The 14,466-nt window shown below is 37.0% G+C and overlaps 1 protein-coding gene across 1 annotated transcript; it reads right to left on the minus strand.

Moving 5' to 3' along the window:
* Positions 1-1,121: 1,121 nt before the first annotated feature.
* On the minus strand, positions 1,122-7,067 carry LOC139735026 (centromere protein S-like). Its single transcript, XM_071645800.1, has 5 exons — positions 7,026-7,067; positions 5,854-5,977; positions 4,819-4,852; positions 3,366-3,432; positions 1,122-1,652 (listed from the first exon to the last, which is right to left on the minus strand). Exons 1-5 carry the CDS (start codon positions 7,065-7,067, stop codon positions 1,527-1,529), a joined length of 393 nt encoding a protein of 130 aa, XP_071501901.1. The 3' UTR covers positions 1,122-1,526.
* Between the last annotated feature and the right edge of the window lie 7,399 nt (positions 7,068-14,466).

Raw genomic sequence — 14,466 nt, forward strand, 5'->3', positions numbered from 1 at the left:
TAATATGTACATTATATACCTTACCGTGCGGCTACAAATTGTATAACAAACTTTCGTTATAACAAATGAAAATGGATGGTCCTGAGGACTTCGACATAATGGGAGCACACTGTATAAGATTTTGATGGAAATAAAGAACCAAGACAGTACAATTCCATGTCATGGGCATTTATAAACATTGTAAACCAGAGTAAAATCAAACAAACAGTGGTAGAGTTTCATTCAATTGGACGTAAAATAAGGACATTGAATTCCAAGGTTACCCATGTTTTTGCACATACAAGTGTAGTTACAACCTTGCGATCACATACAGAGGTGATGTCATCACCTTGCATCTTTTTCATTGAACTAAACACAAATCTTCACGAAATATTCACTGGAATTAAAGCTATGAGAAAAATGTGTGTCATTTGCATCAAATTACAGTGTATGGCATTCTCCCGTGAAACCTCGGGGCTGCGAAGACTTTAAGGGGGAAAGGGGTTGCAGATTTGCTTAATCCTCACCCAAAAACATAATTCTTAAATAAACCATTGTACAATTGTCAAAAAGCGTGATTGTGTGTGTGTGTGTGTGTGTGTGTGTGTGTGTACAAACAAATGGGAGAGTTGTCTGATGATCACATCACAGCCTCTCCTGATTCGCATGTGGCTGGGACCTATATCCCTACATGTATTTGCTGAAGATGTGAAACTTAACAATGTCAAAACTTTCTTATGTTTATGTATGACTATTGAAAGCTCTACATTTTGTCCTTTTGATTGGATATAATGTCATTAAAGTTAACCTGGTCACAGTTAAACTTGAAATCACGTTTCATAAGGAATGCACACACAAAAGAAGTTAAAGTATGTATCATTCAAAAGTTACGGGACAAAATTAAACCTTGTGTTGTATATTTGTCAAACTACACAAGTACTTTAATGAGTTGATTCTCATAATCAAGAACTATTTGCTATGACATTGTTGTACAGTACTTGTACTTCTTATCCATAAGTTCAATATATGTATCAAGTGCTTCTGAAACTTTTTTTTTTTCACATACCAAAGGGAGTTCACTGGTAACATGGAGTTTTGCTACAAGAAGAATACATTACAGAGAAAAAAGATATACATGTATGTAAAATACAACTGTATGCACTGTACATAAATTTCTATGCATCTACAAAACACTAATGTAAGATATACTGGGAACGACTGGCTCTCACAGGCAATTGTATAATGAAACTTGACACACGATGTAAAATTAGAAATCTGTACAATGTATTACAGGTACAACAATATAGTCAAGATCACTGCCACTTTGGTATCATCAGCATGAAAGAATGATCCTGTAAAGACCTTCACCACTGAGGGCAGTTGTAAGATAGATACTTTTTCTGGTGATAAGTCAAGGGAAACACTGCTTAGAAATGTGTCCATAAGGCAGAAGACAACTCCAGTGCTTCCATCTCTTTATCATTTGCCTCACACGATTCAGAGTGTCCATTTCATTGGCATCAAACTGCCAAAGTGTCCATCCCACTTTACTCTTCCTCATCTGTTGAAGACTCCACCACTGGCTTGGGTTTCCTGCCTCGCTTTCCTTTCTTCTCTTTCGCTGCATCATTTTCAGCAGCTTGCTTAGCACTCAGAGAATTGATGTGGGCCAACTGAAAACAATCCAAGGGAACACAGTACACAGATAATTCTTTAAAATATTGGTTATAGCACACGTTGCAACCTGTAATAGTAAAAGTTTGCTACAAGAGTTACCTACAGACTTTAATAGTCTTTACTAGTCTAAGTTTTTAAACACTGAATGTTGTATTTTCCAATTCAATTCAGTCATGAAATTGAAGGCAACTGACAATGTGTCATTACAACACTAGTATAGTCAGATTTGATAAAAGAAAGTATGTAAATTGGAAACTCAGTATAACAAGATCCTTGGACCAAGACAATTTGTTCTAAATCAGACATTTTGTCAGTAGTCAATAAACAATACAAAACAAAGGAAATAAATTCCCTGGGACCAGAGAAATTAGTTTGTTACATCAGATCTCTTTATATCGAGTTTCCATTGTACATTTATTGTATACCTCCATCTAATAAAGTCTAGTACTAAACAAGGAAAACTTGAAAATCAAGAGTGAATTCACCATGACATTAACCTGCATTTTTCCTTACAAAAGAAATACAGTAAACCTCGCATGAGTCGAAGCTCTCGGGACTGACGAAAATGCGTCGACTTAAGTGAAATTCGACTCTCGCGAGAGTCGATTTTTTTTTCGACTCACAGTTATGTACATGTATTATAGTACATTTGCATGCATGTGTGTGTGTGTGTGTGTGTGTGCGTGCGTGCGTATGTGTGTTTGCATTCAAATTTGTCTGTTCTTGAAGATAATGTTCTTTTTTTGTTCTAAATTGAACATGGAATTTGTATCAATACCAGTAGTTAAACGTAGTTCTGAGAATGTCTGCGCTGTAATGTGGCAATGTGCATGTGTTATGTCTATGGTGCAACATCTCTGTCAACCTACCCTGAGACAAACACTCTCCCAGGCCCATCCCACCTCCATTGAACAAAACTGTACAGCCAGCCGGGCACGCACAAACAAGCTCCGCCTACTTGGCCTGTCACTAAAATATTAAAGCAGCGATTGGTTGACCAAGGAGTTCTGGCTTGACATGGATAAAGTATGGATGTGCTGTGTGTATGGATAAAGTATATGGATCGATGTGCTGTGTGTAAACATGTACTAGTATACATGTGTATGTATTCGACATGCGTGCAGAGCGGTACGGTGAGTGTGCATGCTTACCTGCAGCAGGCCAGGGACGGGGTTCTGCGACATGCCGATTTTTTTGTTCTCCACTAAATGTAATGAGAATGCCAGACAAATCTTCTTCGGCTCAAGTGATGTAAACTACGTGTATTTTGTACAAAAGGGACTGAATGTTTTACTTCGACACAGCCGAAATTCGACTCTCGTACTTCGGCTTATCCAAATATTTCTTAGAGAAAATACATAGGGAAAAATCGGGACTTTTTATTTTGCTTCGAGTCAAGTGATTTTCGACTCACTCGACGTCGACTTATCCGAGGTTTACTGTACAAATAGTACAAAGGTATAATTCAGTACACTTGTCACCATAAACTCTACATGAATTTACATATGTACAAGTAGATCAATACATACTATGTGCAAATTGTAGGTTGATGGAAAGACAAGATTGTATCATGAAAATACTGTAGTAATATTACACAAGAGTGCAAAGACAGTTTTTTTAAGCATGGAATTTTAATAATATCTTTTTAATACATCCTCAACATAGCTTGACATTGAAAATGGCTACCATCACTATCACTTCTAACTTACAAGGTCACTGCTTCGTCTTGCTAATAATTTGACGTCATCCGACGAGACGGTTGTCCTTTTTGCATGTCTGGAAAAAAAGAGAAACAAATTATCTTTAACTAGTCACCAGATGAATTTATGCACATAAGTCACTCTGTCTATTAAAGATTCTGTGTTACTTGTGAAATATTTACATCCAGTATTAAATACTGTTTGTGTTTGTGAGGAATTAAATATGTAGCTGCCATGTTCAAATGTAGCACGTGTCTTACATGTCCAAATTCAGCATGGCAGGACTCTAGTCTTGATCATGCTTTACCAGCACTTTGTAGAATCATTACAACATAAATGTTCAAAGGGTACTGCTGAGCAAGTATTTTGTTTTTGTTGTATGACAGATATGCGACACATGGACGCATGTTTGTTACATAAATTTTATCTTTACCACACAAAGTCCTACCGTCTCTAAAAAGAACAATATTTGTGCAAAGTTTTGATGGGTTGACTTTCTGTGGTGATACAGCACTTCATGCAATCAACATAGACCAATATATCACTGGCCCCTGCATGCACCCAGTCGCAGGCACCAGATTTGGATGTGGATAATATAGCTAGTCTATTCCTACTCTACGTGCGTGTGCAAGGGATGCATTACTGTCATCAATACAGTGAGCAAAACAATTCAGGAGCAATGCATTGAGTGTAAGAGTATCAACAAAATGCACAAAAAGACATGCATGGAATACATATTTGTACGTACTCAAATTCTTTATTAACTTCATGAAATTTCCTGGTTCTCTCATCATAGAAAACAAAGCCATGCTAAAGATATTTCATTGGTATGTGTTTTTAAAGCAAAAACAGATCAATAAAAGTCTTTTATAGTTTGGCATTCCCTTTTAATTACAGTCTTTTTTTTTCAATTTGACTAAAATATAATCTCAAAGACTTCACATTCTGCAAACATAATATCAGACAACTTTTAACAACACAAAAATATTAGATTTTTTTTATATTACTGTATATCTATCAACATCAGAATTTAATTTTGAACAACATAAATGCATTATACCACTTTATTATATACTTCGCTAAGATTGTACCCATTCTATAACCATCTAAAACTAATATCGTCGCTGGGGTACTAAGACCTTGTATCTGCAATTTTGGTGAAAATGACTTTTTGGGATTATTGGTCAAGTAATGGGTTAAGTGATGTCCTGTCCAAATCCCAACTGTCTTACTCCAAAAATGAAGCCACCACGGCATGCCAAAGGAAAGGCTATCCCATTCGCCACATTGCTTTGGCCGCCATGTCTTTTGGCTCTCCTGAGCATTGGGCATTTTGTAGATACGAGGTCTTATCACCCCAGCGACGATATGATGCTTGCTTGACCTTGCTGCATAAAAATAGACTGCAAACAAGTAAACCAAGTATAGATTTGTCAGATATGGACTTGTCTGTTGTACTCACTGTGCAAATGCTTCCAGGTCCTCTGAAAATATTTCTGTATGGGGGAAACAAAATATGTTATCCTATCCATCTCAAGCTGGTATGAGTGCCCTAGTGGCAGCTGTTAGACACTTTATATTCATTGCAGTCCTGTGGTACTGTAAAATAAGGAATGTTTGCGACTACATGCATTTTAATTTCGAGCCAAGATTCACAAAATCAAAATGCGAAAGCTCTTGTCTACACTCTGTGCATTGAATGTTAGAGGCAACTCGCGAAAATTTCATGCCACAAAAAAGGCCCTCGGCTCCAATTTGCGAAAATTTCATGCCGCGAAAATATCTGGTCATACAGTAGCTTGCTCACAAGCATTTAAGTGTTTCCTTAGTGGCCATATAAAATATACCCATCACACTGTAATTGTTATACTGAAGATTTAACTGTAATAATACGTCCATTAGTTTACAGTATGGCTTAATAAACGATGTGCTTCTTGTCAAGCCACTTATTGATGTTTGTTACACTCTTATGGTGAGACAAAAGAATAATAATCATGTATTTATAGAAAACCATGTGCAGCAAACCTCACATTAGTTGGAGTTCTAGCCACATGCTTTTGAATTCATTAGTTCATTCTCAGTTTATCAATTTCCAAATAAATTAATGAATTCACATCCATAGGATTTATTCTATAAACCTACAGACACACTTATAATCTGTAAAGATGCTTGTTGTCAGTATTGAGAGAATAGATATTTTAGTTTCAATGAAGTGATTTCTTTTGTACATCTATCAAAAGGAAAAAATAAAGTACAGTAAACTAGAAGTATATTTTAAGTAGTGCGTAAAATGGCCATTGAAACTTTACAAATTTCTGAATCAAACTAAAAGTTCCCCTTTCTCTGACAAGTATTGCTCTATTCATATTAATAAATTCTTGCATCAAGTTGTTATTAGGGCAGTTTGTCCATCGATTGCAATAAGTACAGACCTAGTGAGAAATGAGGGGAGGAGACAGAAAAGAGAGTTTTCTTGGGAAAGTGCTGAAATATTTACCCATTTGTTTAAATGTCGTCTCAGCCAGTGCAGAAATAAATTGCCTTGAGAATGTCACGTCCATTTCCTGCCCTATCTCTTCACAGATCCGTCCAGATGTGTAGTGCACTGCAGCTTTCAAACGCTGGGGTGATATCAATACAAGAGACATGAAAGTGAGCACTGTCAGATGATTTCAACACCTCCGATACATTCTGAATAAAAAAAAGTTCTACTGAGTAATTGTCCAGTTTGATCATTTTACTCTTTCCAAAATTACTCAAAATAAAATCTCTACGGATGGCTAGACACTTAATTTTTCATCAAAAGATTACACATAACATGACACACCATATATGACAATTGACCCAATCAATGAAGGAATGAAAGAGTAACGTATGAAGGAAAAAAGAAAAATCAGGATTTATCACTTAAAGGGTCTATTCCTGTTAGCTTCCTCATTCATTGTTCAGACTTTCAGGCCCTACTCTATAAAATCTGTATCAAAAAGGGATAGGGCCTATCATGCAATCAAAATGTTTTGTAATTTTGAGACATTAAAGTTCAGTTCTGATTGAATGCAATCATCAAATCGCTGCAGATATTACACTCAACAGATAGAAACACTACAAAATAGTACAACTTTACAAGTCCCCAGAAAATATATAATTAAACATTAGAATTTAATAGATAAATTTATATCGTGAGATATATCTAACATTAGACTACAGTCGTACAGACAGTTATGTCTACATTGAGATTTCCCTTAAATTTCATTTTTCCCAGTATTTTTTTTTTCTCAATTCGTATGGGGGCACAGAATTCTTCCCCAGATACAGATGGATACTATTCGACAGCCAACTATTCAGCATAGAGACAATGGATTTAAGATTGGATAAATGATGAAGAAGGTGCACCGTGGCCCTTGGCCCTCGACAAAGCAAAAAAGCACCACAGCAACATTAACCCGCACCCGATCATGGCGAGGGGCTCAGGCCCGTCCTCGGCCGCCTGACGGGCCGGCCGGACGGACCGTAGGCGTGGTGCGTGTGGTAGTGTGACAACGCACCTAGCTGTAAATCATTTATAATCACAAGTAGATCAACACACGAGTCTTCACCTGTATAGGCTTTAGCAGACTCTATAGATTCATCTGATACTACGCAAATTATCCTTTCACAATGCGTACTCACCTGCATATAAGCCAATTCGTCGATGTTTCCTTCTTCGCCCATTTTGCATGTCAACACAGAGCCTCAGAGGTCAGGTCACTATGTAGGCATGTAGGGCCTAGGCTCGGTATGGAGACACTGCACTTGCTCGGCAGCTGCGGCTGCAAGCATGCACAGTGGCGCAATGCATCAAATTTGGCGCGCCGCCGCGGCGCGCCGACCTCACGGAGTTGAGTTGTGCGTTGTGTATGTGCGAAATGTGTAGCAGTGGGATGTGTGCAATTTCGCTGCACTTGCTAATCAAGGCGAAACACCATAGCACCACTGACCTTCGAGTGTAGCGCTCCTATTTAAAAACGTGATATACATTTGATTAGTGTCGTCTATTGCGTACTAGCAAAGTACTAGGGTAGCTCAAAGTAGTTCACGCATGTTCTCTGCAAGCTATAGTGTATAGGGCAGCTAGTTACAGTTCATTGCCAAAAGTTATTGATTTCATATATTTTTCTTAGAATGAATTTTCATAAATATTATGAACATAAACCAGCTTCCATCGATTCTATGACATTACCATTTTGCAAAAAGGTGATAGGTGATATGTTTCACTACTTCTTTCTTTCCTCAAAGGTCATAGGAACACATATTATTTTCATCATGGGTTCTATAGCGTTTTCTTAATCCTATACCAGGTACCTATCACAGTGGCGAATAAAGAGGGGCGCACCAGGCGCACGCCCCCTCTTTGTTTCTTGTTAAAACAAAAGAAATGAAAAGAAAAATATGGGGGCGCGTGCACCCCCTTTAATTTTATAAAGGTGCCTCCCCTTTACGGAATTCTTGGATCCACCCTGTATTCATTCGTAATTCATACATTCATTTTGATATTTTATTTCCCTCAGTTCCAAATCATTATAGGCCTATAATGAGATTGTATTGATGCACAAGTCGTCGGCCCTATATACCAGGCACACAGTTGTTTTACCATCGGTATCAGCCATAGCCATAGACTTCAAACAAACAAACAAACAAAGTCAAAGGGGCCCTTTAAACAATTAAGCAGCTAGGACTAAAAAAAAAAAGTATAGGTTTACGTGATTTATATTGTATATCTATGGCCAGATCCAGATAGGCCCTATTCCGTAAAGGGGGGCTTTACAACATGATAGAGGGGGCACATGCCGCCCCCATTATTTTTTCTTTTTTTCACAACAACAACAACAAAAGAATAAAGGGGGCGCACCCAGGTGTGCCCCCCCCCCCCCCTGCCATTGATAATCAACCCTTGAAAACCGAATTCCGGTCTAATTTGCTCCTTCAATCAATAAGTGATGTTTGTAAATGTTTTATGTCTGAGGCATGTATACTAACATGATAAAAAAGTAACTCTTGCCCATGCCAATTAGATATTTTTCTCCTCCTCAACAGGGGAAAATCTCTTTGTTCTTGCCTGAATGAATGAATGAATGAATGAATGAATGAACTTATTACCAAATTTTAAATTCAAGTTTACAATCACAGATAATTTATACAATCATTGAGGATACAATAATAATAATACAATTAACAGGAATACAAGACATGAAAGTATAGAATCAAAGTTATCAACAATATGAATATGAAAGTACAAACATATTTACAAATTTGGTAAAAGGGTCCAACAAAGAGCAACGCTAGTGGACGTTGGCCCTTGAATACAGAAGAAGAATATATAAATTCAACAAGACAATTATTTACATTATAAACAAGTGTATTTACACTATTATACAAGATTAACATTTTGAAATTGATAGATGTACTTACATTACTTATATTTCTAGAATTGAAGTTTTTGCTTTTTGGATTACAAAATAAACAAGTTTATTCCAATTATGTGTATTCTTCCAATAAATTCTTTTTGAAAACTTTACAAAATTTTTTACGAGAGGATGAATAACGTAAATCAGTTGAAAGATTGTTCCATATTTTAACACCTGAATATGCTATTGATCGCTTCCCTAATTCTGTTCTGACAGTTTTTAGTTTAAAATTGCACATTTCTTTGTTTCTTGTTTGGTATGTATGGTCAATATGAGATAAATAATACGATACTTTATGAGGTAGGTTATCATTCAATATAGATCATAAATAAATATTCCAATTAGGTAGGGGAGAGCGGGGAGAAGTGGGACATTATTTCAAGTTCGCCGATTTTCTTCTGATATCTTTTTATAAAAGAGATGATTACATTTCCTTGCGGGCTTGCATGAAGGTTCATATGGTAGGTTACATAAAGAGCTATAAACTTAGGGAGGCACTGTTCTCAATTTTCTGCAGTTAATGAAAAGAAAAAACCTTATTTTGGGGGAGAAGTTGACCCACCCGTGGGTAAAGTGGGACAACGGCAAGGGAGAAATGGGACGGTGTTGGTAAAGTGTGACATCCTATAAACATGTCGGAAAAGTCAAAGTTTGAAGGCGTAATGAAACATTGGTAATGAAAACAGTCAAACATGCTTTAAAATGATCTTTATTTCAACAAAACAAGTTTGAACAACATGTTTGAAAATCTGAACTGTTTTACATGTAATGCTATTATGAGGGACAAATGGGACACGTTGTCCCAACTGTCCCTCACATGGCATATACATAGATATGTACAACTGCTCAGTAACCATGCAGGCATTTGTCAAAAACAAGTTATATTAGTTGCATATCAATAAGGCTCACCACCAGCTTCAATTGTGCCCTTGAAATCATGAATACAAAGACAACAGGTTAATTAACCTGATTTTAAAAAAAAATCATATTTGGGGGAAAATTTTCAATAGCAATTTATGCACACTTAGAATTTGCCGAACTGCATGGCTTTCTTAATGTGATGTGTGGTTGCTAGGGACTTATTGTAGATATTAGCCAATCGCTGATTGGTTGAACAGTTTTTGATTCAGAGAACGTGTCCCACTTGACCCGCGTCCCAACTCACCCCGCTCTCCCCTATCTATATTCCTTAAATACATCCAATAATTTTAGTTCATACAATAAAGGTGCTGAGTGATGACTGAAACTTTGGAATGTTATCACTCTCGACATTCTCTTTTGTAGAATTAGAATAGGATTTAAGAAAGTTTTGTTTGTTCCACCCCAGACCTCCAATCCGTATAGGTTATGTGAGGTAGAATAAAAGCATTGTATAACAGTATAGCAGTATTTGCTTAGAGACGAAGTGTCGTATTCCAGGCCTCGAAATAGGATTTTGGAGGGGCAAGGCCATTTAGAAAAGGGCACTTTTTCCAAGAGGCCAGGGCACTTAAGTCAGTTAGAGGGGCACCAAGGCCACATTGGAAAGGGCATGTTTGGTGTTTATGAAAAAAGAAAGAAGAAAAACAAACCGAGAAAAACAAACAAACACACACACACACACACACACACACACACAAAGTGCAACACACAACAAAAACCTCTTCCCTACAGCTGTAACACATTCCCGATCTCCGCGTTTCTATCAGGTGAAACGACATTTTTTAAAACAGGAATAAAACAACAGTAGGTATTGATTGAAACTCGACACCCTTTCAGGCCAGCCAGGCCAGGCTGCCATGAAACTTCAAAGCACATTCCGACAGCTGGCTGGCAAAACCACAAGGCAAAGGAATTTGCGCGCGCGTGTAGATTGCTATGATTACTACTATGATTACACAAGGAAGGAGAACGTGAAAATCTACGGTCTGAAGGAGGAGCAGGGTGAAAATACGACAGGAGTGGTGCTAGACCTAGCGAAGCAAATGGGAGTAGACATCAAGGCCACGGATTTGAGCATCTGCCATCGATTGGGCTCAACATCGGCGGATGACCATCAAAGGAAGAAAGCGCGCACCGTCATCGCTCGTTTCACCAGGCGTGAGGCAAAGGCAACCTTCATGCGAGCCAAGAAAGGTCTAAGAAAGAGAGAGGATCTGAAACATGTTTACATCAACGACGACCTCACCCGTCTCAGGAGCAAAGTCGTCCAAGAGATGAGGAAGGACACAGGCATACTACGCGTCTGGACAATCGATGGAAAGATCCATTACATCAGTAAGTCCGATGGGAGACAGAGCATCAGAGTTCTAGATTCGCTGGACAACCTCCATGACATCGGATGGGATGAGGACCGCATCAAGAAGTTGGGGGTTTACCTTGACATCTAGGAACTCGCGGCACATGCCTGCTCCGATGACCATAAATATCATTGCTCATCGATTTCAAGGCTGAAGATTGCAGGGCTAAATGTTTGCGGTATTTCTAAGAAATGTGATTATGGCTTCCTGCAAGATTTTGTCAAAAAGCATGATATCATTTGTCTCAGTGAAACTAAAACCGATTTGAATTATTCTGAGTATTTTCCTGGGTATCAATATGTGACGGTCCAGAAAAGAAACGTCTCTATCCCCCTCAGTGGGACTCATGGGTTAGCAATAATTGTTTCTGAGAGATTCAAGGGCTGTTATGAAATTTTGAATCAGACTCAGTCTGATTCTATTTTGTGGATTAAACTCGACTTTTCTGGATTCTCTATTTTGATTGGCTCAGTGTATATTCCGCATGAAGGGTCAAAGTACTATACTGACGATATTTTTGACATAATCTTAAATGATTGTACGACTCTGCGGGCTAAATACGATCTCCCGTTTTTGTTGGTAGGAGACTTCAATGCCAGAACAGGGATACTTGGTGATTTTCTTACAGTGGAAGATGATATTCAAAATGAAATTGGTTTGTCATTCATATCCGAGAATATAACTGATTCTCAATCTGAACTTGAATTGCTTGGTATTTGTACTAAAAGGTTCAACAATGATCATCATGTTAATAATAACGGTCATAGATTATTAGATCTTTGCAAAAGTATGGATATACATATAGTGAATGGCAGATTCGGTGATGATTTCGGTATTGGTCGTTTAACGTGTGGCAGTGCCAGTACTGTTGATTATGCTTTGGCATCTCCCGAAGTGTTCACAAAAATTGAACATTTCTCCATCGGTACTTTTGATAAATTTCTATCAGACAAACACTGTCCGATTTCACTCGAAATTGTCAATAAATTTGCTCATGCTGTAGAAAGATCTACTGAAAATTATAATGTTTTTAGAACAGACGTTGGTAATTGTAATGATGAAAAGTCAATCAAGATCAAATGGGAGGATAAGAAAAGAAATATATTCGTTCAAAATTTTGATGATGCAGAAATACTTGCATCAATAGATTACTTAGAGACACTTGCTAAAGGAAACATCTCTCAAAGTGAAATTGATAAGATCACTGGTAATCTACGTAATATCTATTTAGATGCTGCAGATGCGTGTAATATGGTTATTGAGTCTAAAGCAAAGAATTTCAAGGCACGCCGAAACAAATTTCACGCAAATTCTTGGTTTGATAAGGAATGTTCTGATGCAAGAAAAGATTTTATACGAGCAAGAAATGTCTTCCGTCGAACTAAAACTGATCACAGTGAGAGCGAAATGAAACGTAAAAGTAAGCTGTACAAAAATGTTATCCGTTTAAAGAAGCAAAATCATACCTGGCAATTAAATTCAGCGTTAAGGAATTTAAAAAGTTCAAATCCGAAAGATTATTGGAAACTGATTAATAGGAAGAATAGATACTATGAAACATCTCAAGAACTATCATCGCATGATTTTTATGATCATTTTAAAAGTTTGGGTAGTGGTAACGGACGATCTTATGATGCTGGTATTGAAGCACTGCTTCATGATATGTCAAATGAAGAATTAGACAGAGAGATTGAAATATCGGAAGTTGTCAATCAAATGAAACGACTTAAGAATAACAAGGCACCAGGCCTTGATTTGATTTTGAATGAACTTCTGAAGAATAGTTCAAAAAATCTGGTCAAGTTGATAACCAAATTGTTTAATCTTATATTCGACAGTGGCATTGTCCCAACAGATTGGGTAAACGGTTTGATAAAACCATTGTATAAAGGGAAGGGCTCACGAGATTGTGTTGACAACTACAGAGGTATTACATTATTGAGCTGTGTTGGGAAGCTATTCACGGCAGTATTAAATGATAGAGTAACTTTGTTTGTAGAATCACAATGCCTGTTAGGAGAGGAACAAGCTGGTTTTAGATGCGGATATTCAACTATGGACCATGTATTTTCATTACATGCTATTCTTGATTTTTATTTACAGAGAAGGAAAAGGGTGTATACAGCTTTTGTTGATTACAAAAAAGCATTCGATTTGGTTGATAGATCTTCACTGTGGTTGAAATTGTTTGACCATGGAATTAATGGTAAATTACTCCGGGTCGTTAAGGATATCTATAGAAAGTCAAAATCCTGCGTTTTTTATAACAATTCTAAATCAGACTTTTTTAAGAGTAACATAGGTGTAAAACAAGGTGAGAATTTATCACCAATATTATTTTCGTTGTATTTAAACGATTTTTCGTCATTTTTGTCTCAGAGATACCCTGGCCTGGATTTTCTTTCGTCAGATATCAATGAAACGTGTTCTACCGAAGAAGTGAATATGTTTGTTGATTTATTCACATTACTATATGCAGATGATACGATTGTGTTGGCTGAAAATGCTGAGGAACTCCAGTTAGCTCTTGATGCTTTATTTGATTATTGCCAATTGTGGCATCTGACCGTTAATACTGCTAAGACTAAGATAGTTATTTTTTCCCGTGGAAAAGTTAGAACAGCTCCTACCTTTCTTTTCGGTGATGACAAAATTTGTGTCTGCGATGATTATGTTTACTTAGGAACGACGTTCAATTATAATAATAATTTTAAGAAAGCTATAAACAAACAAGTAACCCAAGCCAAAAGAGCGTTGTATTCTATGAAAAGTAACATTTTACCTCTCCTCCTTCCAATCGACGTAAAACTAGAGCTATTTGAACGTTTGATCATGCCTATTTTGCTTTACGGCAGTGAAATTTGGGGTTTTGAAGACCTCGCCCAAATTGAAACTTTCTTTTGTAGATATTGTAAGGAACTTCTTGGATTACATAAGCGAACTCCGAATTGTATGGTTTACGGAGAAATAGGTAAAGATAGATTACAAAAAACAGTGACCCTTCGGATGTTAATGTTTTGGTTTAAACTTGTTAACAGTAATATGTCAAAGATAGCGCATATTTTGTATAATTTTCAATATGTTTTATCGGCGAGGCAAGAAAATTCGATGACATGGGTAATTAGGATAAAAGAAATATTTAACAACTTAGGTCTAACTGCAATTTGGAACAGCCAAGCAGCACATCTCACTTTAGCTGGCTTCAAAAGTTTAGTTAGTACCAGATTAAATGATATTTATAAACAAGAGTGGCATAGTAATGTAGACAAAAATTCTCAATGTTTAAATTATCGAATTTTTAAGCAGGATCTTCATTTTGAGAAGTATTTTCGACACCTTAATGATTCACAGGCAAAAATTTTATGTAAATTCCGTTGCGCTAATCAT

The sequence above is a fragment of the Diadema antillarum genome, unplaced genomic scaffold (assembly GCF_040938485.1).
Source record: "Diadema antillarum isolate AM-2024a unplaced genomic scaffold, OU_Dant_1.0 seq00000562_RagTag, whole genome shotgun sequence".
Classification (NCBI taxonomy): domain Eukaryota; kingdom Metazoa; phylum Echinodermata; class Echinoidea; order Diadematoida; family Diadematidae; genus Diadema; species Diadema antillarum.